The 24,299-nt window shown below is 40.7% G+C and overlaps 2 protein-coding genes across 2 annotated transcripts in view; both read left to right on the top strand.

Moving 5' to 3' along the window:
- The window catches only part of pink1 (PTEN induced kinase 1), a 29,914-nt gene extending 28,636 nt beyond the window's left edge, over positions 1-1,278 (top strand). The window contains exon 8 of the mRNA XM_039755783.1: positions 1-1,278. This exon is cut by the window's left edge and continues 759 nt beyond it. The gene's annotated coding sequence lies outside the window, so the exon portion shown is untranslated.
- Positions 1,279-4,922: 3,644 nt separating this feature from the next.
- agmat (agmatine ureohydrolase (agmatinase)) lies at positions 4,923-23,883 on the top strand. Its single transcript, XM_039755784.1, has 7 exons — positions 4,923-5,276; positions 14,728-14,930; positions 17,959-18,007; positions 19,052-19,247; positions 21,345-21,524; positions 21,719-21,803; positions 23,765-23,883. The coding sequence occupies exons 1-7, from the start codon at positions 4,984-4,986 to the stop codon at positions 23,836-23,838; spliced, it is 1,080 nt and encodes a 359-aa protein (XP_039611718.1). The 5' UTR covers positions 4,923-4,983; the 3' UTR covers positions 23,839-23,883.
- The last annotated feature ends 416 nt before the right edge of the window (positions 23,884-24,299 follow it).

The raw sequence follows: 24,299 nt of genomic DNA, 5'->3' as shown, positions 1-24,299 counted from the left end.
ATTTTCACTTGCACCCTCCCCTGGGGCTGCTTTGTGCATCAGGCTGCTAGGACTGGCTTCAAACCTACACATGTCTGACTTGAATTAAGTGGGTTTGAAAATGTTACGTTGTTTGTGCAAGCTCAAAGAAATGTTCATTCAACCCCGAAACCCGTTAATGCGATTCAGTCAGTTATACTGTAGCATCATGCGTACAGCAGATAACATGTTGAAAAGCAAGTTACATAGAAGGAAAGGTAAGTAATAAAATGGGCTCCGTTAAAAGATCGGGGGACTGAAGGTGACCAGGCCATTAGTTGGGAGGTTTAGCAAAGACGCCAGTGAGTAAACAGAAGGGCCAGCTAGAAGACCGTATTTAAGATGTGGTAGGGGAGACTAATGCTGTACACTATTGCAGTATTAATCAGGTGATGGTTCCAAGTCACAGTGTTTGATTTGGGGAGCTTGTATGTGTTAATAAAGCACAGTCTGTGTGTGAAAGTGGAATATTCAGGGAAGACAGGCACCAGCCAAATAATTTGGTAGAGAGAGGGAGCAGATCGTCTTGGGAAAAGTCACCCTCACATTCTGTTATTATAATACAAAGTAGGATACAAACACCCACATTATGGACAGTGCAACCTGCACCTTTCATAACCAGTCTTGGTATGTTCAAATATATTATCAGTGTTAAAAATATTCCTCTTTCTGCAGATTTAATAGGTCCTGTCCATGGCTGGATATGTATGTTTCTACGGAAGGGTTACACTCATTTACTTTGAAATTCAACCATGGGTCATGTACACTGCAGAGGAAATGCCTGAGGGAATAAATTCTGAACATAGTATTGTTTTCTCACCCTCTGATAGTGCAGACTCTAGTGAGAGTGCAGGTAGAGTTTTGGACTAAAAAGGGAGAGAACGACTAATGTTGTCTGACATGAAATATGCTCAAATGTTCGTTTGTTCAGGCTCGTACAGCGCTGTCATCCGTGGCATGGTCTATTCCAGCTGTGCTAATGCTTCAGAGTGATGACACTTGCCGCTGATTACATGGACATGAATGCTGAGATTTAGGTAGACTCTTAGTTAGTGCTACTAGTGCACAAGATTCTTGAATCTCTTTCAAGGCCTAAGTATTCATGATATTGTACACTAATGAGTGTTAGCAGTGTAATGTATAAAACAAACTTATTTTCAAATGTTCCGAGTCATAATGTATTCTGTTACACTGCTGTACTTGGATGCATGTCTGTCAATTAACTGCAAAAGTAATTCAATAAACAAGGACCTCCTTTCATCCTCTGTCAGCTGTGTTACTGAATGTAGATATCCGTCCATCCATTATCCAATCCGCTATATCCTAACTACAGGGTCACAGGGGTCTGCTGGAGCCAATCCCAGCCAACATGGGGCACAAGGCAAAAAAAACAAACCCTGAGCAGGTTGCCAGCCCATCCATCCATCCATTATCCAACCCGCTATATCCCAAATACAGGGTCACGGGGGTCTGCTGGAGCCAATCCCAGCCAGCACGGGGCACAAAGCAGGAAACAAACCCCGGGCAGGGCACCAGCCCACTGCAGTGAATTTAGATACTGTAATGTAATTGTTCTCTTTTTAAAGAGGACATAACTGTAAGTGTATATGGAAAATGACAGTAAGCACAAAATGGCTGTAATCACCATAGACAGACTTTCATCTCAATGTAATGCTGTTTGAATTAAATAGCGATGTTGTCTTTCAAATGAGAACGGTGCTACCTGAGGTGAATGGCAAGTGCTGGTTTGTCTGTGTAGGTGGAGTGGTGGCTCTGAGGCTAAGGATCTACACTGGTAATCGGGGAAGGTTGCCGGTTCAAATCCCATAAATGCCAGTAGGGACTCTGCTCTGTTGGGCCCTTGAGCAAAACCCTTAACCTGCAATTGTTGAGCACTTTGAGTGGTGAGAAAAGCGCTATATAAATGCAAAGAATTATTAGGTCATATTATTTTCTCCAATTATGAGCAGCGACATGTCCAGTACATGGAAGATATTTTTCTGAAGCTCCTGTGCATCAGACGCAACTTAACCTCAAACATAAAAATGCCATTGTCAACAAGAGCTTATTTTTTTTTATATATGTTGTAAGCAAAGTGAATGGCCATTGCTCTAAGAATGTCCCTCCCATCTGGAGCAATTGGTGGGATGGTACCACTATGATATCTTGACCTCACTACCTGTGCTAATCTAAACCCGCCATTTCTGGTCCACCTTGATGCAGACAACAGAGCAATCGGAGCCATTCTGGCATAAGTAATGAATAATGTGTAGGTAGGTACAAACTGGCCTAAACACCAGGAACAAAGGGTTATTGAGACAGGGTGACTATGAGGGTCCATTAGTGAAACAAACCAAACAAAAGAACTAGCCGGTGTAATCAGATGCTTAAGATTGGGCTCTGCTATTTTTCAATTTCTTATTCTCTGTATTCTCCCTTTTATTCCGTCTCATCTGGGATTTCTTTGCAAAACTGTATTTTTGTTCCACAAGTCCATTTTGCATGCCTCTATCAACTATTAATTACAATACGAGATGGCTTCAGTTGATCCTATGAGTGTTTTCTTACCCACCACTGCTTCAGGCTCATTCACTTTGATCAGTAGCCTCACCATGCCTCATATAACATCATACCCTCATTAGATTGCTAGCTGGCATAACCACCGATCCTGCATTTGTCCATAAATGGGATGAAATTAATAACATTTCGACTTTAATCATGAACTAGATGTTTTTTCATCAATGAGCTGGTATTGTTTTTCTTCTTTTTTTCCATTTTCTTTGTAGACTTAATATGCTGCTGCTGTATTATCCAGCTGTTGACCACCAACCTCTTTTTTTAACTTCCATGTAAATGGAAGTACTGTATTGAAATGGACTCAAAAAATTACTATTAAGCTAAGTTCAGTTCTGATTCTTTGAGAAACATTGATTTTACCAGGTAAACCAGTATGTCTGTGGAAACTGATAGACAAAGATCACTTCCAAAAAACTGACCTAGGCACGGTATTTGGGTGTTAACATTGGTGTCTCTCAAAAAGGAGACAAGAACTTGCATCTGGACAAATGGTTTTAGAAACAAATTGAATGGATGTAAGGATGATGCTTAAAATACACACACAGTACATTCTTAAGGAAAAGCCTTTTTAGAACACGTAAATGTTTTGTGTAGCCAACTTAAAAACGTTTGTTTGTTTATGCAGCTCATCATTAACCACATTGCAATTATAAATACTTTTAAAGGTAAAACTAAGTCACACTACTCACTGACATGTGCTAAAGCAGGGGTGCCCAATGCGTCGATCGCGATCGACCGGTAGATTGGAAAGGTAGTGCAGGTAGATCGCGTTGCATTCAAAAAAAATGTTTTTAAACGTTAGTCTATCATATATCCTCCCTATGGCATTTGCCACTTGATTGACATAAAGGGTGGCCAGTCTGAGATCTCTTTTCTTCTAACACACTGGTCTTCCGCACGATCAAACACGCGATCTACTGCAAAACTCCGGCTGTGATCCAGTTAGCCTTCCAATTTATATCGACTAAAGAAGGGATTTAAAAAAAAAAAAAAATTGTCTGGGGAGGATATGGGCTGGATGTGGAATTGGAGGAGGATTTTTTTTCTCACAATGTCACAATCAAAGCACGTTTGTCTGATCTGTCAATCTACCATTGCTATTCCAAAGGAGGAAAATGTGGAAAGGCATTTTTGAACTGTTCATAAAAACTACGAAACTGACTTCCTACCGAAAAGCGATCTGAGAAAGAAAGGAGAGGGAACTAAAATCGCAGTTAATCGGACAGCCGTCATTTTTCACTCGGCTGAATTCAAAAGCAAAGGCAGACACACCGAAGCATCGTTCTGGGTGAGTCACTTGATCATTAAGCATAAGATGTCCTTCCAAGATGGAGAGATGATAAAAGATGCCTTCGTTGAGGCAGATGGCCAGGGAGAAATTCCTGCAGAGATTTAAAGACCCCTGGCCGGAGAAAAAGGAGTTTCTCCTTGTCATTACACATGCAGACTACAAGCAACTTAATAACGATCAACGGCTGCAGCGCCTTGATTTGGGGACCATCCAAAACCTCGCGTCAGAGCTGGAGACGCAATGGAAGGCGTGTGCGCAACTTGACCGCATACGCCACACAGAGCAAATTGAAAACTGCCTGTCAGACTTTGAGAGATGGTTTCAAGACTCAGCTTTACTTGAGCCAATCGCTACATTTAAGTGCCATCCATTTAGGAAAGATGTTGAGGGTGATTCACCTGCATCAAAAATTGCAACACTGTTTCCTCTAAAACTCCTCTACAGTGGAGGATGAGATTTTGACAGTACAGGATGATATTCAGCTGAAGTCTGGGGCTCTTGGACAGTTTTGGAACTTACAGAGGAAACTGGCTACCTCCTTGACTGCATTATTCGGCTCTACTTATTTATGCGAGTCAGCCTTTTCCCACATGAAGATTATTGAATCCAAATACTGTAGTGACCATAATATATGTATTGAATTCTTATTGTGCCATAAAGGTTATTCAGTTATGCATGGTAAGACAACATAGATTTTATGTATAAAGTATACTCTCTCTCTCTCTCTCACTCTATATATATATATATATATATATATATATATATATATATATATATATATATATTTTTAATGTAGGTAGTTCATTTCTACCTGGTCATTTTAAAAGTAGCTCGCAAGCCAAAAAAGTGTGGGCACCCCTGTGCTAGAGCTATTTCATTTTAACAGAAGTTGACATAACTCAAAACGCTAGTTGATGATTTTTGTGTTAATGTTTTCGCTGACCTCAAACATTCGCATAGCTGTACAGTACTTCTTCAACTCCGTTCTGAAGGTCTCTTCATGGTATGTACATTTCCCACAATGCACACTCGCGGCGCCTCACACCGATCAAACTCCAAAGTTTCACTTGGGCAAAGCTGACACTGACACGGGCACCATGCAACCCGCTGCTCGCGCCACTGGGCTCATGAGAGCTCAAGCTAAAGCTTTCGGGACCAAGGCGCTTCTAAACAGCCGAGTGCCCCATAAGTCAAACGGGGTGCTCTCAGTACCCGGAAGGGCGCTCTCCAGCTCTCGCTTCAATGTGCCTCCAAGCGCAGAATTCGTCGCCAGGCCGGCTGGAATCGCTTCGATGTTCAAACTGCCGGTGAAGGAGTCTTCTACAGGACTGGACGCGGCTTTCGTGGGAATCCCGCTGGACACCGGCACGTCTAACCGTCCCGGAGCGAGGTAAAATTGCAATAAGTCTGTCTTGTCGCGACGCAGTCAAACGCCAGTTTTTTTTTTCCCTTAATAAACCCGTATTACGCTTCCGTATACCTGGAAGGCCAGCTCGCTGTCAAAGTTGCAGACTACCGGTCATGCGATACGCCTCGCGCACGTCACTTTGAGGACTGCTGGACCAGCTGCAGGCAGGTAGCCAGTCAGAGCTGCGCAGTTTTTGATGTTTTTAAGTGTTGCAACATACATTTGTAAGTCAATGTACAATATACACCATCAGCAACCAGATATATCAATTTTACATCAAATGAAATGCTTTACATATTTCAGTTACTCGCTTTACCTTACTATTTTTCACCCAACTTAGTGAATTTAAATCCGACGGACGTTCAATTTTAAGCGTAATAACCACCGGATGATTGTTAACCCATTTAGCTTTGTGTATATGATATCTAGCAAGCAACAATACCACATTCATAATGTATATCATTTCTCTGGATGTATTAATCCTTACACCAGCGGTTCTCAAACTTTCGTAACTAAGCCCCTTCCTACCTGGAATAATTCTGCGCCCCCTGCATAATATAAGATAGATGAGAATAACCCATGAGACAACTAACAAAGGTATGATACTCGTGCGGTGTCACGGTATCCTATCATTTTTACTTCCATAAGATTTGCATGTGTTCGGCTAACTTCGATAAAATATTTGCAATTTATTTTTTTTAAGTGCTTTAATAACTGTTAAAATGCCTTGTGTGGTTTTTGGTAGTAATTCTAATCCCAAAAAGAAAGAATAAATTATTTATTCTTATTTAATTTATTTTTTTCTGTAAAGAAACGATTAAATATGTTTTAATTTTTAAAAATCTCGTAAACGAGGACACCGATGAGGTCAGTCTGCACGAGACGAACGTATTTTCGTCCGACAAATATTATACCGCTGTTAGTTGTATCATGAAAATAACCCAATAGGCAGTAAATTATTTAAATCCGTTTGTCAGTATTGGCTACGTTGCCAATGTGGTGCAGTCGCGCATTATCACCTGATCCGCTGTTACACGAATGTTCGTGACAGATACCGATACGTCTCGAACTTTCTGGATTGAAAATACGCGACTATAAAAGCAGCAGCATCGGCGCCGTTCGTCAGTTAGTCATTAGATCTATGCCTCAGAAATATTTTACTTTAATTTTAGTTATAATGCATTCTTTGTGATTATATGCTTGCAAATTTAAATTTGAAATAAAAATGTAAGATATTAATTTTGATGTCGTGTTCATTTATTCGAAGCCCGCGCCCCACAGTTTGAGAACCGCTGCCTTACACAATGCAGCACACGGTCAACTTCTTTAAAGTTAACAAATCTGAAGAGTTCCAGACATGTCATTTTGAATTTACACCCAAAAACAAATATGCTAGCAAATATAAAGCGGTTTGGCCAAAGTTAATTTACCAGGGCACATTGTATGTACAATTCTGTAAGCAGGCGCGGACTGGGTCTCAAAACCGGCCCGGACATCCTTCAACGAGTGAGGAGGTGACGAGGTCGACCCACTCGGCCCATTATTATTCATTGTAATTTTATTAAAATTTGTGATGAGTACGCAGCTGGCAATTTGCAATGAGCCAATGATATGAACTCAATTTAAACTGTTGCCAAACTTAATCTGTATACTGTTGTTTAGACAAAACGACATGCTTAGAAATAAAATGTGATGAAAAATAAAAAACATTAGTAACATGGCTTACACGTTATTAGAGTACATGTCAAATGTCAATGTCATGTCCAAGTGCCAGTACCCTAGTAGTCTAGTAACTGGTCATTTAAAATGGAGTAAGTTATAAGGTTATAATGAAAACCTCCCTTGATTGAAATGCTCCATTAACTTAACAATAAACTATAAATGTTACATCCTAATATGAAAAATTCCTATCCTGTGCTTTATAACTTTATTTCATCATACTAATAATCGCAGCTGAAAACCACTCATTATCACTCACGCCGAAGGCCAGAGAACAATAAAATGCATGATACATAATCTAAACTAATTATTAGTACAGAAGAATTTAAATACTAGATATGAGATAAAATAAATTGCAATAATGTATATACTACCCGAAATGTAGCGGTATTGAAACACTAATTGGCAAAAGGCAGTTTTGACTAAATTTTTCGCTGCAACGTTGTGTACTGACAACTAAAACAACTTGATGACGTAATACGGTATATTAATAATATAGGACTATATAAATCACTGTACCGGACAGATAAAGTTTAGTAGTTTAGAAAATAAATTTTAATATCAGACAGTAACCAGTACATAGAATTTATTTCATGAAACAGCCGTCCCATGATCAGACCAGAGTCAGCAGCCCACCGGGCATTGCCCAAATGCCCTAATGGCAGTCCGCCCCTGTCTGTAAGTAACTTCTTTGACCTTCTTTATTAGACAGTATTGAGTTTGGGTTGTCAGTGGTTGTAGAGTGATATATTAGATATTTACGGATGTAATGAGAATTGAAGCAGAATGACATCTTTTATTGGCCAACTGTAGATTACAATATGCAAGCCTTTGAGGCAGCTCAGAACCTGAAGAATGGGCCTCAGTGGCCCCGAAAGCTGTCATATTGGAGTCTTCTCAGATAGCCAATGAAAGGTGTCATTTATGTCCACTTCTCATTGACCTATGACTTTTCCAGTCATTTTATTTAATTTTGCATTCCAAAAGGAAATACATGAATGCATTACACAATGGTTATATAGTCTCCTTAAATGATCATTATTATCTTTTGTGATAACTTCCATCCAGTTTCTAACCCGCTGAATCCGAATATAGGGTCACGGGGGTCTGCTGGAGCCAATCCCAGCCAACACAGGGCACAAGGCAAGAACCAATCCTGGGCAGGGTGCCAACCCACCGCAGGACACACACAAACACACCCAGCACACACTAGGGCCAATTTAGAATCGCCAATCCACCTAACCAGCATGTCTTTGGATTGTGGGAGGAAACCGGAGCACCCGGAGGAAACCCACGCAGACACAGGGAGAACATGCAAACTCCACGCAGGGAGGACCCGGGAAGCGAACCCTGGTCTCCTAACTGCGAGGCAACAGCGCTACCACTGCGCCACCGTGCCGCCCTTGTGATAACTTAATATTTCCTAAACTGTATATACATCATTCTTAGAGGAGACCAGGTTCACAACAGTAAAATCTGCCTTTCTATTGATTAAAACAATTGTACTGTCAAGAGAGGCGCTGTCTGTCAACGGTCATGTCACAACCAGACCAGGGTAGCAGGAGGCTGGAGCCTGTCCCAGCTAGTATTGGACACAAAGCAGGAATAGACCCTAGACAGAGTGCCAGTCCATTGCAGGGCAAACACACACTAGGGTCAATTTAGCATCACTAATTCACCTGACCTGCATGTCTTTGGACAGTGGTTGGAAACCAGAGCACCTGGAGGAAACCCATGCAAACATGGGAAGAGCATGCAAAGTCCACACAGGGATCACCCAAGACATGAACCTCAGCCTCCTTACTACAAGGCAGTAGCACTACCAGTGTGCCCCAGTGCCACCCCACTAACAATGGTGACTAATTCAACATGGGAGATGGGAATTTGAAATGTATCTAAAATTCTGTATTAGACAGCATCCTGCCCTTTTTATTTAATAATTGTGTAACTAACCAAATGTAATTATTAAACCATGAGTGCAAAAATAAACTTTTGTTCTTACACTTAATATCGACGTTGGACCTTAGTAGGGTCAATTATGGAAGAAGAAAACTGTTCGTGTGGCACATGGAACATACTGAATGTTATGTAATGTTGCTGAGTTTTAAAATATTATTTACAAAGTCCAACATACTTACTGGGAACAGCGCCAAAAGCACAAAGTGCACTGATTTCCATGTAGCTTTCATTTTTTGACGGCCCTTGTATGTGTTTGTGTGGAGTCTGCACATTTTTCTGTGTCAAAGAATGATTTCTCAGATTTTCTTCCCACATCCTCAAATAACTGTGCCCATCCATCTTTTTAACCTGCTTTTTCTTGGCAGGGTTGCTGGATAGATGGAGCTGTTCCCAGCAATCATCAGATACAAGGCTGGATTGTGTGCCCAGTATTATACGGGTTATACAGTAGATGCCATGTATCAGTGTCTGTGTGTGTGCATGAATGTGCCCACTGATGGACTGGCACCCCATTCTGGGACAGCAGCTTTAGGAAGCAGTAAGTTTCAGTTTTCCTGTTCAAGTGTTACCTAGTCAGTGAGGGCGTGTTCAGCACTCCACTGTTTGCACAACCCAGCATTAGCAGCCTTATCCATGACCTATTCTGAGGAGAACTGCTTGCTCTATTTTTGTCCACTGGATAGTAGATGATCACAATTAAATTGCTTCTCAAATTGCAGAAACCTTAGAGCCATGGCAGCTGGGTTGAGGATCTTTTCCATAGCTTGCAGTGATTTAAACTTTGAGACCCTGTGAATGACCAAGACGATCAGGGTGGAATTGCCTCTGTTTTAACAGCTAATGGTTACCATGTGCTCTTTTATAGTATCTTCAGTAGTTAAGATAGATAGATAGATAGATAGATAAGACTTTATTGTCTGTGCCCCAAAGGGGTCACAGAAATTTCCCTTTTGACGACACGCTCATGAGACAAACAGACCAAAAAAAATACAAATACAAGCAAACCATAGAAAAAACCTACTTCATCTGATTCAGAACAGATACTGCTGAGGGTACAAAAGATTTCTTGTATGCATTCTTCCACGCCAATGGGGTTTTATACCTCCTACCTAATGGCAGCAATCTAAAGAACGCAAAAAGAGGGTGAGAAACATCCTTCACAATCATGGTTGCCTTCCTCAACAGTGCACGGTTGTGCAGTTCAGAAAGGGGAGTTTGAGGTAATCCAATTATTTTGAAAGCCTAGTTAACTACACGACAGAGTTTTGTTCTATGTTTAACGGTTAATAGGTTGTACCAAGATAAGTAATTAAAAGTGAGAACAGATTCAATAAGTGATCTATAAACCAGAGTTAAAACCTCCTTGCTAACATGAAAGGCGCTAATTTGCCTTAGTAGATGGAGGCGCTGCTGTGCCTTCTTATATACAGCATCTGCATGCTGCATGAAAGACAGACAGGTGTCAATCTCAGTCCCGAGGTATTTAAAAGTCTGAACCTGCTCCACCAACTGACCCTGGATACTAAGTGGCTGGAACAGCAGTGATGGAGCCCGTCCTTTGGGGCCACAACACAATTCCTTAGTTTTAGAAACATTTAACTCCAGTGAATTTTCTGCCAATAACTGAACCAGTCTCTGGACCTCCTGCTGATATGCAGAGAGGGCACAGGTATCAGTCATATGGGCCACCAGGGCCATGTCATCAGCATATTTATACAGTGTCATTGCTGCACTGCTGCAGGAAACATTGTTTATGTAGACAGAGAAAAGAAAAGGGGATAGAACACATCCCTGAGGAAGGCCTGCGTTTAAAACGGATGTGCTAGAACTTATACCATTTAAAAATGTTTTGTTTATTTTTAACTTTAAAGTGTACAGTAGTTAAAATATATTCTTTAAAAATGTTCCCATTTTGGAGGAATTAACAGTTTTAAAATTGGAGCATCGGGCGGCGCAGTCCTTGAAATCACCAACTGACAACACTTAGACTTTAGTTAAATTCCAGACTAATAAGGAATATTCCTATTTTAGGGGAATTAGCAGTGTAATTATTAGAACATCTAGTGCAGGGGTTGTCAATTATGATTTAAGGAGGTCCAGATAGAGAAAATTTCCTCATGTACAGGTCCGCAGCATCATGTTTAAGTTGCATTATAATTTTTACATTACAATTAATTTATATATTTTGAAGTAGCATTGCCATTGTATCAGCATCTGCACTGTGTAAAGCCAATGACTCAGATCACACAAAGAAAGTTCGATGCCATTTCAACAATGAAATAAGAAAAAATAAATAACAGTAAAAGTAAGAAGAAGCAAGGTAACTTTGACATTCAACTGATAATTATAAATAATAGCTACTTTAATAACAATAATAATAATAACAAGTTTTAACGTTTCAACAAAAAAAGACTTGGCCTCATATAAAAATAAAATATAACAGTTTTTAATATGTCCACAACTGAACAGGCACAACCAATTTCACAGTAAATCTAATCATCTTTAAATAACTGAACCTATCTTCCCCTCCTTCTTTCCCTCGTATCCCACAGCCTACTTTCTCTTGTTTAGTGAGAGAAATGAGCTCTTGCTTGGTGTGCCAGGATTTTAAATCTGGGCTGGAATGGTGTCAGTGCCATACTCATGCATGTGTGAAGATTTTCATCACTGAATGTTTTTTTTGTAACGTCCCAAAATCCACGCATCTAGGAGGGAAGACTCGTTAGCGAGTTGTTGGCCAGTAAATTAATGTGTTAAAATCCTCGTTGACCGATCGTTAGTTGGCTTTAAGATCGCTGATTTTCTGTAGCCTAACTGGCGAATTTAGTGGGTAGCTTTTCTCAAATGAAATTTTGTGCTTTGTTTCATAGTGGTGTTTTACATTCCCGCTTTTAACTACTGCCACTGTCTCAGAGCAGATGAGACACAGCGGTTTCAATCTTCCTACGGGAAATATAAACATAAACGCCTCGGTCCATTCAGGATTAAAAGCCCGGTTTTCAGTGTCAAGCTTCCGTCGTTTAGCAAAAGCCATAGCACATTGACTATTTTATCGCTTTTCTCTCTCTTGTCTTCTCACTCCTGTATATTTTCCTGTTAATGTCACTTACGTTGCCACAAGAGTGCCAGCTGTTTTCACTCAGAATGCAGGTTTTCCGCGCCTCTATTCAGTGAAGGCCTGCCCTACTCTGCCTGTGATTGGCTGAAATTCTTGCCTTCACTTTGACCAATATAGTATCAGTCTTCATGCTTAAACCCAACCAACTCGAACCCACGAAGGCAATAAGTACTAGCCAATCAGAGTCACGTAGGAGGTCCCTTTCACTGAGTAGCGATGTAGAAACACTGTCAGAAAAGAGTCTCCGGTAAAAATGTAATCTCCGCCAAAACTAAATAAAACTCAATGATATGTCTGGGTCCGGACAGAACAGAGTCTGGGGCCAGACCCGGGCCGCGGTCCGCCTATTAGTGACCTGTGATCTAGTGGCACAGCTGGTGGCTTCACCACCTGATATCACTTAGATTTTAGGTAGATTCCAGGTTTATAAGCAATACTAGTTGAAATACCTAGCGTTGCCTGGGAGGGAAATAAAGTGTTTTTTTTAATTGTTTGAGAAAAATATAATTAAAAAAAAATGTAAAAATAAAAATAAATTAACAAACAATGAAGACTCACTAATGTCCTTGTCTTGCGTTCTTATATGTATGTTATTATCCAATTGACGCTCTGAACCAGCCATCCATCCATCCATCCATTTTCTAACCCGCTGAATCCGAATACAGGGTCACGGGGGTCTGCTGGAGCCAATCCCAGCCAACACAGGGCACAAGGCAGGAACCAATCCTGGGCAGGGTGCCAACCAACCGCAGTCTGAACCAGCCAACTCTATTTAATTTCAAAAGCAACAGGGGCGCGGTGGCGGTGCTCAAACATAAAGAATGCTGGTAGTCAACTCCAGTTCGCCCTCTGGTGGTCGTTCAGAGTGTCAACTGGATGATAACATGCATACAAGACCCCGAGATCACCCCCACCCTACACAAAAGAGGTTGGGTTAGGGTTGATTTCACCCTACAGTATTTTTAGTTGATCAATGAGAAACATGTGTACCAAGTTTCATGAAAATTGCTCCAGCCATTATGGAAGTGATGCTGGAACATACACACATACATACACACACACACATACTGTACATTGACTTATATATATATATATATATATATATATATATATATATATATATATATATATATATATATATATATATATATAGATTTCCATTTTGGAGGAATTAACAGTGTGAATGTTGGAATATCTGGTGCTACAGCTGGTGGCATCACCACCTGACTTTGGGTGAACTCTAGACTTTGGAGATTTCTGAGTGGCATTTGGAGGTTCACCTTGTGCTACTCTGGACTTTCACATATGACTCAATCTACACCCCACAGTTCACTGACACATTATTAGGCTGTTTTACAGGCCTGTATCCTAAGATGTGCCTTTGATTGCTGCCCTATACTGTTTAATGTAAGTTCAGAAACAATTTATGAATATTTGTAGTTTTTGGGTCCAGGATTTTGATCTGCCAATATTTCCCCTTGGGATTAATAAAGTATCTATCTATCTATCTATCTATACTGCAGTTACAGCATGCCTTTAAATGAAAGTGGATGGAAATGTTCTAGAAACTTGACAACAAATTTTGGCACATTCAGTGCATTTTATGATTGCACAAGTAATGTAATGTTGAAAAAAAAGTTCTGTAAAAACAAATATTTATTGAAAATAATCTGTTAGCATATTTCCATTATCCACATAGATGAACACTACATTAAAAAGAATATTCCGGTTTCTTCCCACAGTCCAAAGAGGTGCATTGGTGATTCTAAATTGTCCCTAGTGTGTGCTTGATGTGGGTGTGTGTGTGTGTGTGTGTGTGTGCATGGCCTGCGATGGGCTGGCGCCCTGCCCAGGGTTTGTTTCCTGCCTTGCACCCTGTGTTGGCTGGGATTGGCTCCAGCAGATCCCCGTGACCCTGTAGTTAGGATATAGCGGGTTGGATAATGGATGGATGGATGTGCAATGATTTTAACAATTTGCCATATATCTCTGTAAAGTGTTGACAGTAGAAAAGCGTGCTAATAAAGAACTTTTGATTAATTATAAAGAAGTGGATGGTGTGGTGCTTCATTGGTTAACACTGATGAAGCCACATTGTGAGTTTGGATTCTGCGTCTGGTTGTTGTTTGAGTGGACCCTTCTTGCTCTCTCATTTTGTTTTTCTTCTTTGCACTCTTGCTTTCATCCCACATCCCAAATATGTTCAAGTTAGTCTAACTGCAAATTCTAAAGTGTATGAGTAGGCCCGGCAGAAGCTCTGTTGCTCTTGACTTATGTTTGGTGTTTCGAGGGTATGTTTCGACTCCCTATACCTCTGAACTGGATTCAGTGTATTGGAGAATACCATGTTATGCTTTTGGAATTGTTGCAGTGAAGATGTTTTTGCATTACCTGCTGAAGATACTATGCTTGTGTGGTTGTTTTAGGTTGGAGCTAATAGTATATTTGGTTTGGGTCACACATTCCAGGCAAAAAAGACGATCTGCTCATTTTTTGCACATTTTTAGGAGTGCATAGACAATAAATGTTGAGGCACTTTATGGCAATCAAAAAGCTCCGGCTAATTTAAAATACAAATCTTAATGTAGGATTGTCTGGCCGAAACAATTTATGCATATTGGTTGGTGAATTTTACAGGTTTGGCCCTCGTGAGATCAGAGCAGAGTCTTCAATGTTGCGCGCCTACAATGGTGGCACAAGGGCTGCACCTTATGAGTCGCTGATGGTGGCTGACATTGGTGATGTTAACGTCAACTTGTATGACCTCAAGGACAGCTGCAAGAGGATACAAGATGCATACAAGAAGATCATCGCCAATGGCTGTATTCCTTTAACTCTTGGTAAAATTATATTATTGTAAATTATTGTGCTGAGTTTAAATAGTTTAAAATTCATAAATATATTTTCAGTAGCAACTACAAATCAGTCCAGAGCTGGTTAATGTACCTTGTATCTGAGAATGCCAGGAGAGGCTCCTGTTCTCCATCCTCCCATTTATCCAGCAAATGTTTACAATATGTCCTGTTTCCTGTTATCCTAAACCAGGATTATGTGGTTTTATTAACTTGATAGATGAATAGATATTTAATTGTGTTTTTAAACAATGTATACCTCTACCTTTTTGGTAAACGTATACTTTCTGTTTATTCCAAACCCAATTGCATTCAGTTTAACAGGAAGAGTGCGGCATTCAGATATGGTCACCTTATTGATGATTACAAGTTAGCTTGGGTCTGATTCCCAGCGAACCGACAATAGAAAAAGTGTCTGAAGAAAATAGACGGTTAGAGATACTTAATCTGAAAACACAGTGCAAGTTTGAAGTTGTGAAGTTTGTGTTACAAACATTGACATGTAATGGATGGAGGCTCAAAAAGATGAGCTCCAATCTCTGTGAATGGGCACAATTTCTGACTTCACAGTGTTTCTCAACCTTTTTGTTGTTGTGACCCACTTTTTCCTATATACAGTGGGATGCAAAAGTTTGGGCAACCTTGTTAATAGTCATTATTTTCCTGTATAAATCGTTTGTTGTTACGATAAAAAATGTCAGTTAAATATATCATATAGGAGACACACAGAGTGATATTTGAGAAGTGAAATGAAGTTTATTGGATTTACAGAAAGTGTGCAATAATTGTTCAAACAAAATCAGGCAGGTGCATAAATTTGGGCACCGTTGTCATTTTATTGATTCCAAAACTTTTAGAACTAATTATTGGAACTCAAATTGGCTTGGTAAGCTCAGTGACCCCTGACCTTAACACAGGTGAATCCTATAATGAGAAAGAGTATTTAAGGGGGTCAATTGTAAGTTTCCCTCCTCCTTTAATTTTCTCTGAAGAGTAGCAACATAGGGGTCACAAAACAACTCTCAAATGACCTGAAGACAAAGATTGTTCACCATCATGGTTTAGGGGAAGGATACAGAAAGCTGTCCCAGAGATTTAAGCTGTCTGTTTCCACAGTTAGAAACATATTGAGGAAATGGAAGACCACAGGCTCAGTTCAAGTTAAGGCTCGAAGTGGCAGACCAAGAAAGATTTCGGATAGACAGAAGCGACGAATGGTGAGAACAGTCAGAGTCAACCCACAGACCAGCACCAAAGACCTACAACATCATCTTGCAGCAGATGGAGTCACTGTGCATCGTTCAACCATTCGGCGCACTTTACACAAGGAGATGCTGTATGCGAGAGTGAAACAGAGCCGCTTGAGGTCTGCTCAAGCACATTTGGACAAGCCAGCTTCATTTTGGAATAGGGTGCTGTGGACTGATGAAACTAAAATTGAGTTATTTGGGCATAACAAGGGCGTTATGCATGGAGGAAAAAGAACACAGCATTCCAAGAAAAACACCTGCTACCTACAGTAAAATATGGTGGTGGTTCCATCATGCTGTGGGGCTGTGTGGCCAGTGCAGGGACTGGGAATCTTGTCAAAGTTGAGGGACGCATGGATTCCACTCAGTATCAGCAGATTCTGGAGACCAATGTCCAGGAATCAGTGACAAAGCTGAAGCTGCGCTGGGGCTGGATCTTTCAACAAGACAACGACCCGAAACACTGCTCAAAATCCACTAAGGCATTCATGCAGAGGAACAAGTATAATGTTCTGGAATGGCCATCTCAGTCCCCAGACCTGAATATAATTGAAAATCTGTGGTGTGAGTTAAAGAGAGCTGTCCATGCTCGGAAGCCATCAAACCTGAATGAACTAGAGATGTTTTGTAAAGAGGAATGGTCCAAAATACCTTCAACCACAATCCAGACTCTCATTGGAACCTACAGGAAAGCGTTTAGAGGCTGTAATTTCTGCAAAAGGCGGATCTACTAAATATTGATTTCATTTCTTTTTTGTGGTGCCCAAATTTATGCACCTGCCTGATTTTGTTTGAACAATTATTGCACACTTTCTGTAAATCCAATAAACTTCATTTCACTTCTCAAATATCACTCTGTGTGTCTCCTATATGATATATTTAACTGACATTTTTTATCGTAACAACCAACGATTTATACAGGAAAATAATGACTATTAACAAGGTTTACCAAACGTTTGCATCCCACTGTAAGTGTCTTCGTGACCTACCAGGTTTGGGGGACTGGTAAATTGAGTCTGATCATCAGAGAGGGGGCAAGGGTGAAGCGAGCGTGATTGTCAGTGCAGGTGGGTGGGATCAGGCATGATCATTAGAGTGGTGACCCACTGCCAAAATACAGATATATAGTACATTGTGAGCATATGACTGGATACCTAAAATTTGGATTATGTGACTTGAGAACGTTGAGATTTTTTTCATTGAAGTTTTAATATTATTTGCTGTTTTCTAATATGGGTCTCCATTTAAGACCATTGTAACAGATGACAAAGATGACAATAAAATTTTTTTTCAGTCATCACTGAAAACAAGGTGGGTTAGGTAACAGATAAGATTTCACTTGTAACGGATTTCTGGGTGATTCTATCTGACAGGAAGCCATTATAGTTGATTAGTTGTGGGACTAATGTCTGTGGTCTGAGTCAGGACTCCAGCTGCTGAATTTTGAAATCTGTTGTAGCCAGTTGCCTTCTTCTGTAGGACAACTATTGATGACAAAATTACAGGAATCCAGATACAGCAAATCAAGAAACGCTAATGATGTTACATAAAGAATAAAGTATCTGATCTGCCGCCAAAATGTACCAGTTATTGCTCGGGTCCAGCAAGGCTGGTCAAGATGGATGAGAGACAAAATATCTGCTAGTAAAATCCTCTGCATTACTCCAAGAATGTGGGAGAACCCCAAGGAGATATGTCTTGGATGGCAGTCACAAGTCCCATCCTTGTAACACCATGTTTCTGGCTTTATCTCGTTTTGTCTTCAGGTGGCGATCACACAATCTCATATCCGATTCTGCAGGCTGTTGCTGAAAGGTGAGTAATCCGAAAGATACAGGCTAGAAAAGATGGCATCTTATGTAACAAGAGTGCAGGCTGGGTTGGCTGGATGTGTGTGCTTTGTTCTTCACGGCATCTAAAGACTCCTGTTTCCCCAAAGTGGCATGCAACATTCAGTCAATTGTTCTCTCTCTCTAAAACATGTGCCAGTCCTCTGCCCTTTCTGAACAGAATCTCTTAAATTTTAACCACAGTATTCCTCTACAGATTGTCCTTGAGTCTTTTCAGCACACTCAGCTACTTTCTTCCTTTCCGGACCACTGGCACAATCTTTAGAAGTTGGATGTTAGTATGACCCTCTTACTGTGCATTCTACCTGTTTGTAAGTGTGATGACTCAGTTTGTGAAAAGGACCCTTACTGGTTTATCACAAAATTCATGGGTATCTTTTTAACATATTGTCTAAATATTTGATAATCATAGCGTGTCAAAAGACATTATTTTATCAAACCAGCATTTTTAGGCCATTTTTCAAATTTTTCATTTCCCACCTCACATTATCATTGAGGTTTTCATGAGTGCCAATGTTGTTAATATCTTCCTTGTGAAAACAGGCAGTAAACATTTTCCGACAGAATTCTTTTGATTAAAAAGCAAATTACATAACAGGAGCCATCAGTGGACATTATGGGGAGGTGCATTTAAGATTGAGGCCATGACGCACTTCTTCAAGCAAAAAGTGGTGGGAATCTGAGGTAAACTACAGAGTCATGTAGTTGAATCAGAAACCTTACCTAGCTCTTAGCAAACCAAACAAAGTTGACGGCATGAATCGACTCCCCTTGCTTGCCAAACTGCACATATTCTTACAGTTTTACTATTTCTTATCATAGCACAAAGCTGGACATGTGGCTGTGTGCTTGAGTGTGTCCTGTGGTGATTTGAACCCAGTACTCCTGGGTCAGACTCCAGCCCACCACCACCTTGTACTGGAGAAAGACAAATCTTACCACAAATGTAGCACTGGAGTGCCTGGTTATGTTTTCCAAGGTGACTCTTTTCTTTTGCTGCTCTTTACAGATATGGCCCAGTTGGCTTGGTACACGTTGATGCCCATGCAGACACTGGAGATGTCACTCTTGGTGAGAAGATTGCTCATGGTACTCCATTCCGCCGCTGTGTAGAAGAGGGCCTGCTGGACTGCAAGCGTGTAGCACAGATTGGACTACGGGGATCAGCCTACACACCAGATGCTTATGAGTATAGCAGAAGTCAGGTATTTAAAGTCGGACACACAGTATGTCCACCATTGGACTGTTCATTGTACAAGCAAGTCAGGCCCCTATAATGGGAAGTAAGGAGACAGAAACAGAATGTGTGGATAGTTTGGTGGTTGCAGTACTCACTACCCAAGTGTGGGTTTGAATGTGTGAGTATGTCTTAAAACGGACTGGCATCCTATTCAGGTTGGGCGGCTGGCCTTACCCTATTCTGGTGCCATTGGCTCCAGCCCCTATGACCCTGTAAATTGACTGAGTAGGTTTAGAAAATGGATATATCAATGCAAAACTTAAAAAACCACTAGGATGTATATACAGCACAGTGCTTTAACTGGAACCAAATTACTTGTGGCACTCAGTTTATGGCGATGCAATGACATTCAATCAAATATGGCTGGGGGTAAGAGGGTTCCCACATAAACATTCATGAAGATGTGCTGGTGCTCACTGGTAGGCTAAGATAAGGTACTGGGTACAGTAAAATGTAGATCATTGCAACATAATGACAATCAACCGAAGTGCAATGTTGTCCCCTGTAAAGCTTCATGAAGAGGTGCCAGTACTCATTAGGATACTATGTATAGTTACCAGTACGATGAAAAATAGATTGTTGGAATAGAACGATAATTGATTTAAGTACAGTGTTGTCCCCCATGTAGATTCTTGAAGAGGTGCTGGTACTCACTGGTGTTTCAAGACAAGGTTCTAATCCTATAAAACCTGGAGTCTTTTGCAGTTGCGATATCAAATGATAGCCAGTCATAGAGAGCTGTTTTTGGGATGGGGTCCCACGTGAAAATTAGCATAGAAGTGCTAATCTGATACACTAAGAAAATCTGCTGGTAGTCTATGTAGAAGTTAGAAGAGGTGCATGTACTGAATAATGAGGAGTACTGCCCACATCAAGCACGGCATAAATGAATATTCTTCCCATACTCATGCTTGTTGTTTGCCCAGCAGCTAAGGCATTAGACTTTAAATCAGAAGGTTGTTAGTTCACTCAAAAAGCCTGCAGTCCAACTATATAAAATAAATGAAAATAATCTTTTTACACATCTGTGTTTATATAGCGCCTTGAGAGGATATTCCCTCTTGAAAGGCACCATTTAAAGCTTGTATTTTGATAGTTTCTTCCATAGTCTCTTAATATGCAGCACAATTAACACAAATAGTATAAACTGTCAGTGCATCCATTTTACCTGCCAGCTTAACAGTTTTATTGTGCACCTTGGGTCCTTTCAACATCAGGAGAGCTGATTTGTGCTTTCTATTAAATTAAATGAAGTGTTGTATTTTAATTAGTTAGATGCCCATGGATCTTTTATGATCACAGAGAGTCAGGACCTTAGTTTTACATCTCATTCAATGGACGGTGTCTCTGTCACTGCACTGTTGCATAGGGATGCACACACAAACCACAATGTTAGCACCTCCTGCTGGCCTCACCAACACCTCTTCCAACATCAACCCAAGCTTTTCTGGTTGGTGGGCCCAGACATGTTTAGCTTCAGTTTGAATACCTATGCTGAAGTGCAGGTGACATGGCTACACTCTTGTTCATCATGATTCTGGGCAGAGATGATGTGTTGCATGCTGGTCAGACTTAGAAATAAAATTTCATTCTTTTGACATTATCGGTACACAAGGAACCAAAAGTTGTAAAGGGCATAACATATCTAGCACTCTCAGTATCTCCATAGCAATTTATTCAGTAATTTTCTACACCCACTTAATCCAAGTCTGTGATTCCCATGGTCAGCAGTCTTGGATAGGATGTTAGCTGGTCTGCCAAGATGACACTGCTCTACATGATGTGTCAGCAAATTTGAAATCTTTGAATGGAGGTAATCTGGCTTGTGGTAGGATCCCAAGGGTCTATGAAGCTGTTGTTTCACTCGGGCTGTTGATGACTTTGTATATAAAATGAAGGGTGTATTCTCTCAGCTGTGCTCTATAGGTGGTGAGATGTGAACATGAAAGTTTTAAGTGCAACAATAGCAAGTAGTTGGCTCACATGTGGATGGTGCTTTAGGTTGCTATGCCACTTTCTGTACTGATGGATACTTTTCACTCTTTTTCTTGTTTCTACTCAGGGGTTCCTGGTAATCCAAGCACAGGAGTGCTGGCTAAAATCTTTGACTCCCCTGATGGAACAGGTCCGGAAGCAGATGGGAGATGGTCCTGTCTACCTTAGTTTTGACATTGATGGTTTAGATCCAGCTTTTGCTCCTGGCACAGGAACTCCTGAGATTGCAGGCCTTACTCCAGTGCAGGTAATTTGTTTGTTTGTTTGTTTGTTCTAAAAGACACAACCATTTCTAAATAAGGAAATGGAAGCTATTTTCTGACAAGGGAAGTTCTCTAAACTCTCTATCATAAAGAAATGGGGCAAAAATAGGAATGGACAAAAGGGCAGACACTCATGTTAAGAAAAGCAATGTTACAAGCTTCTCTTTCTTCTTCACAGGCTCTGGAGATCATCCGTGGCTGCCGAGGCATGAACCTTGTAGGCTGTGACCTGGTGGAAGTGGCTCCCGCTTATGACCTTACTGGTAGGCTTCTTCTGTCTATGGTGTCTCTGACATACACTTGATTTTCTTTCTCTTTGAGTAGCAATTATCCTGGTCTTTGGACTTATCATGAGCTGCAAAAAAAAAGCAAGGAGAACAGGAGCAATCCAGCTTCCATGCAAACTGAGCTTAGATGTCTTTGTTTAAACCCGTAGACAATGGCAGATACACAAACCTGGTCAAAATGTACTTTTCAGAAATGAAACATTGAGGACTGCCAGGCATATTAAAACCAGGAGAAATGTCCATTTTAGACAAAAGCAGAATTCCAGATAATTACTTGCACATGTAAACGCGGATTATTAAGATACCAGGTTTCTCCTTTAACTGGGTTATTCACCTTAACCCGATTATGTCTGTGCATATAAACGTCCTGTTTGTCAGTTATGGAGGAGAAAGGCTTGAGAATATTCATTGGTAAGGTATTAATTGTGAAGAATAATGTTCAGTATAGTCTAGTCTGTTTAAAATTTTTTGCAATTTATTCAAAATGCTCATGTATCAGTTTCAATTTTATTTCTTTGAAAAAAATTTTCATTCTCCATCCATCCATCCATCCATCCTCCTCCGCTTATCCGAGGTCGGGTCGCGGGGACAGCAGCTTGAGATGCCCAGACTTCCCTACCGGCCACTTCTTCTAGCTCTTCCGGGGGAATCCCGAGGCATTCCCAGGTCAGCCGGAAGACATAGTCCCTCCAGCGTGTCCTGGGTCTTCCCCGGGGCCTCCTCCCGGTTGGACGTGCCCGGAACACCTAACCAGGGAGGCATCCAGGAGGCATCCTGATCAGATGCCTGAGCCACCTCACCTGACTCCTTTCGATATGGAGGAGCAGCGGCTCTACTCTGAGCCCCTCCCGGATGGCTGGGCTTCTCACCTTATCTTTAAGAAAAAGCCCAGACACCCTGCGGAGAAACTCATTTCAGCCGCCTGTATACACGACCTTGTTCTTTCGGTCACTACCCATAGCTCATGACCATAGGTGAGGGTAGGAACATAGATCAACTGGTAAATTGAGAGCTTTGCCTTACGGCTCAGCTCCTTTTTCACCACGACAGACCGAAGCAGAGCCCGCATCACTGTGGACGCCGCGCAGATCTGCCTGTTGATCTCACGCTCCATTCTTCCCTCACTCGTGAACAAGACCCCAAGATACTTGAACTCCTCTACTTGGGGCAGGATCTTGCTGCCAACCCTGAGAGGGCAATCCATACTTTTCTGGCTGAGGACCATGGTCTCAGATATGGAGGTGCTGATTCCCAGGACCTTGCCTGTTTGCTAGGAACTGCCCTTCTGATAGAAGCTGATATTTTACAATGCAGAGGTGTGAACTGCCTTGTCAGAGATACAGATTCAAACAGTAAGCAAGTGCTCATGGAAAGTTTAGTGTCTGATAGTCTGTTTTGACTCTCAGTCTTTTGTCTTGACTTTGTCTTTGTCATGATGGTGTTTTCGTTGGGAATGATTTTTGTAATTCTGTTCCAACTATGACCACAGTTAAGCTTTTTGCTTATTAAAGTTGTTTTGTACTCTTGATAAGGCAGAATTGACAGATTTGTATAATATTTGAAATACAACACTTATGTGCAGTATTTCTTCATTGGCAAATATTATTCTGACTTTTGATTGATAATTTTGTAGACAGATTGTTTTAATGTCTCTCACCCTGCTACACTCCTGTCCCGACGAGAGTGGATGTGAAAAAGAGATTACTTGTACGTTGAGTGATAGGTGACAATTGATAAAAGTGCAAATAAAACATGACAAAAAATGAATTATCTCTGATTTACTTTCTGCCACAGAAAGTGATTCAAATGACACGAGAGTGAAAAGAACAGCTGTAAACATGTAATGATGCTTGCTATTAGTTGTGCCTGCTCTGTTGTTATTAATGAATGCCACTGAGATGTCTGCTTGTTATAACGTCTTGTTTTTGTCTCTTTAGGAAACACGGCTCTAACTGCAGCAAATCTTCTCTTTGAAATGATGTGTGTCCTTCCTAAGGTCAAGTACTACTAATGCTTTAGGATGACTTTACTGATTAAAAATTCCTGTTCCATTTTATGAAGTGTGATGGGCTGAGATTTCTTTTCATTGATGTTTGCTTTTAATGAATCAGATAAGTGGGAATAGATTAATAAAATGAAGTTGCTTTAGGAGAATGTTCTTCCATTAAAGCAACTGGTACTTTGGGGTTTAATTTTAGGACTAGCCCAGGGCATGTGTGCTTGTGCTTCATCATGGCAGTGCAGGAACTTGAGAGCTGACCTGGAAAGTGCACATAGTGGTGGGTATGTGTGGACTTGCTATAATAATGAGAGTAAGGATGTCTCAGTTATAAAACTTTTGATAGATTTGAGCGTGAAAATGTGCACTCGCCAAAAAATAAGAAAAGCTGTACACAATAAAAAAAATCAGATTTATAAAACCTGCCGTGCACACATCTATATTCAATTTACCATTTTTAAATCACAGTTGTC

Source organism: Polypterus senegalus, chromosome 6 (assembly GCF_016835505.1).
Source record: "Polypterus senegalus isolate Bchr_013 chromosome 6, ASM1683550v1, whole genome shotgun sequence".
Classification (NCBI taxonomy): Eukaryota; Metazoa; Chordata; class Cladistia; order Polypteriformes; family Polypteridae; genus Polypterus; species Polypterus senegalus.
Note: the sequence above shows the minus strand (reverse complement) of the source record. Positions and strands in the feature narration are given on the sequence as shown.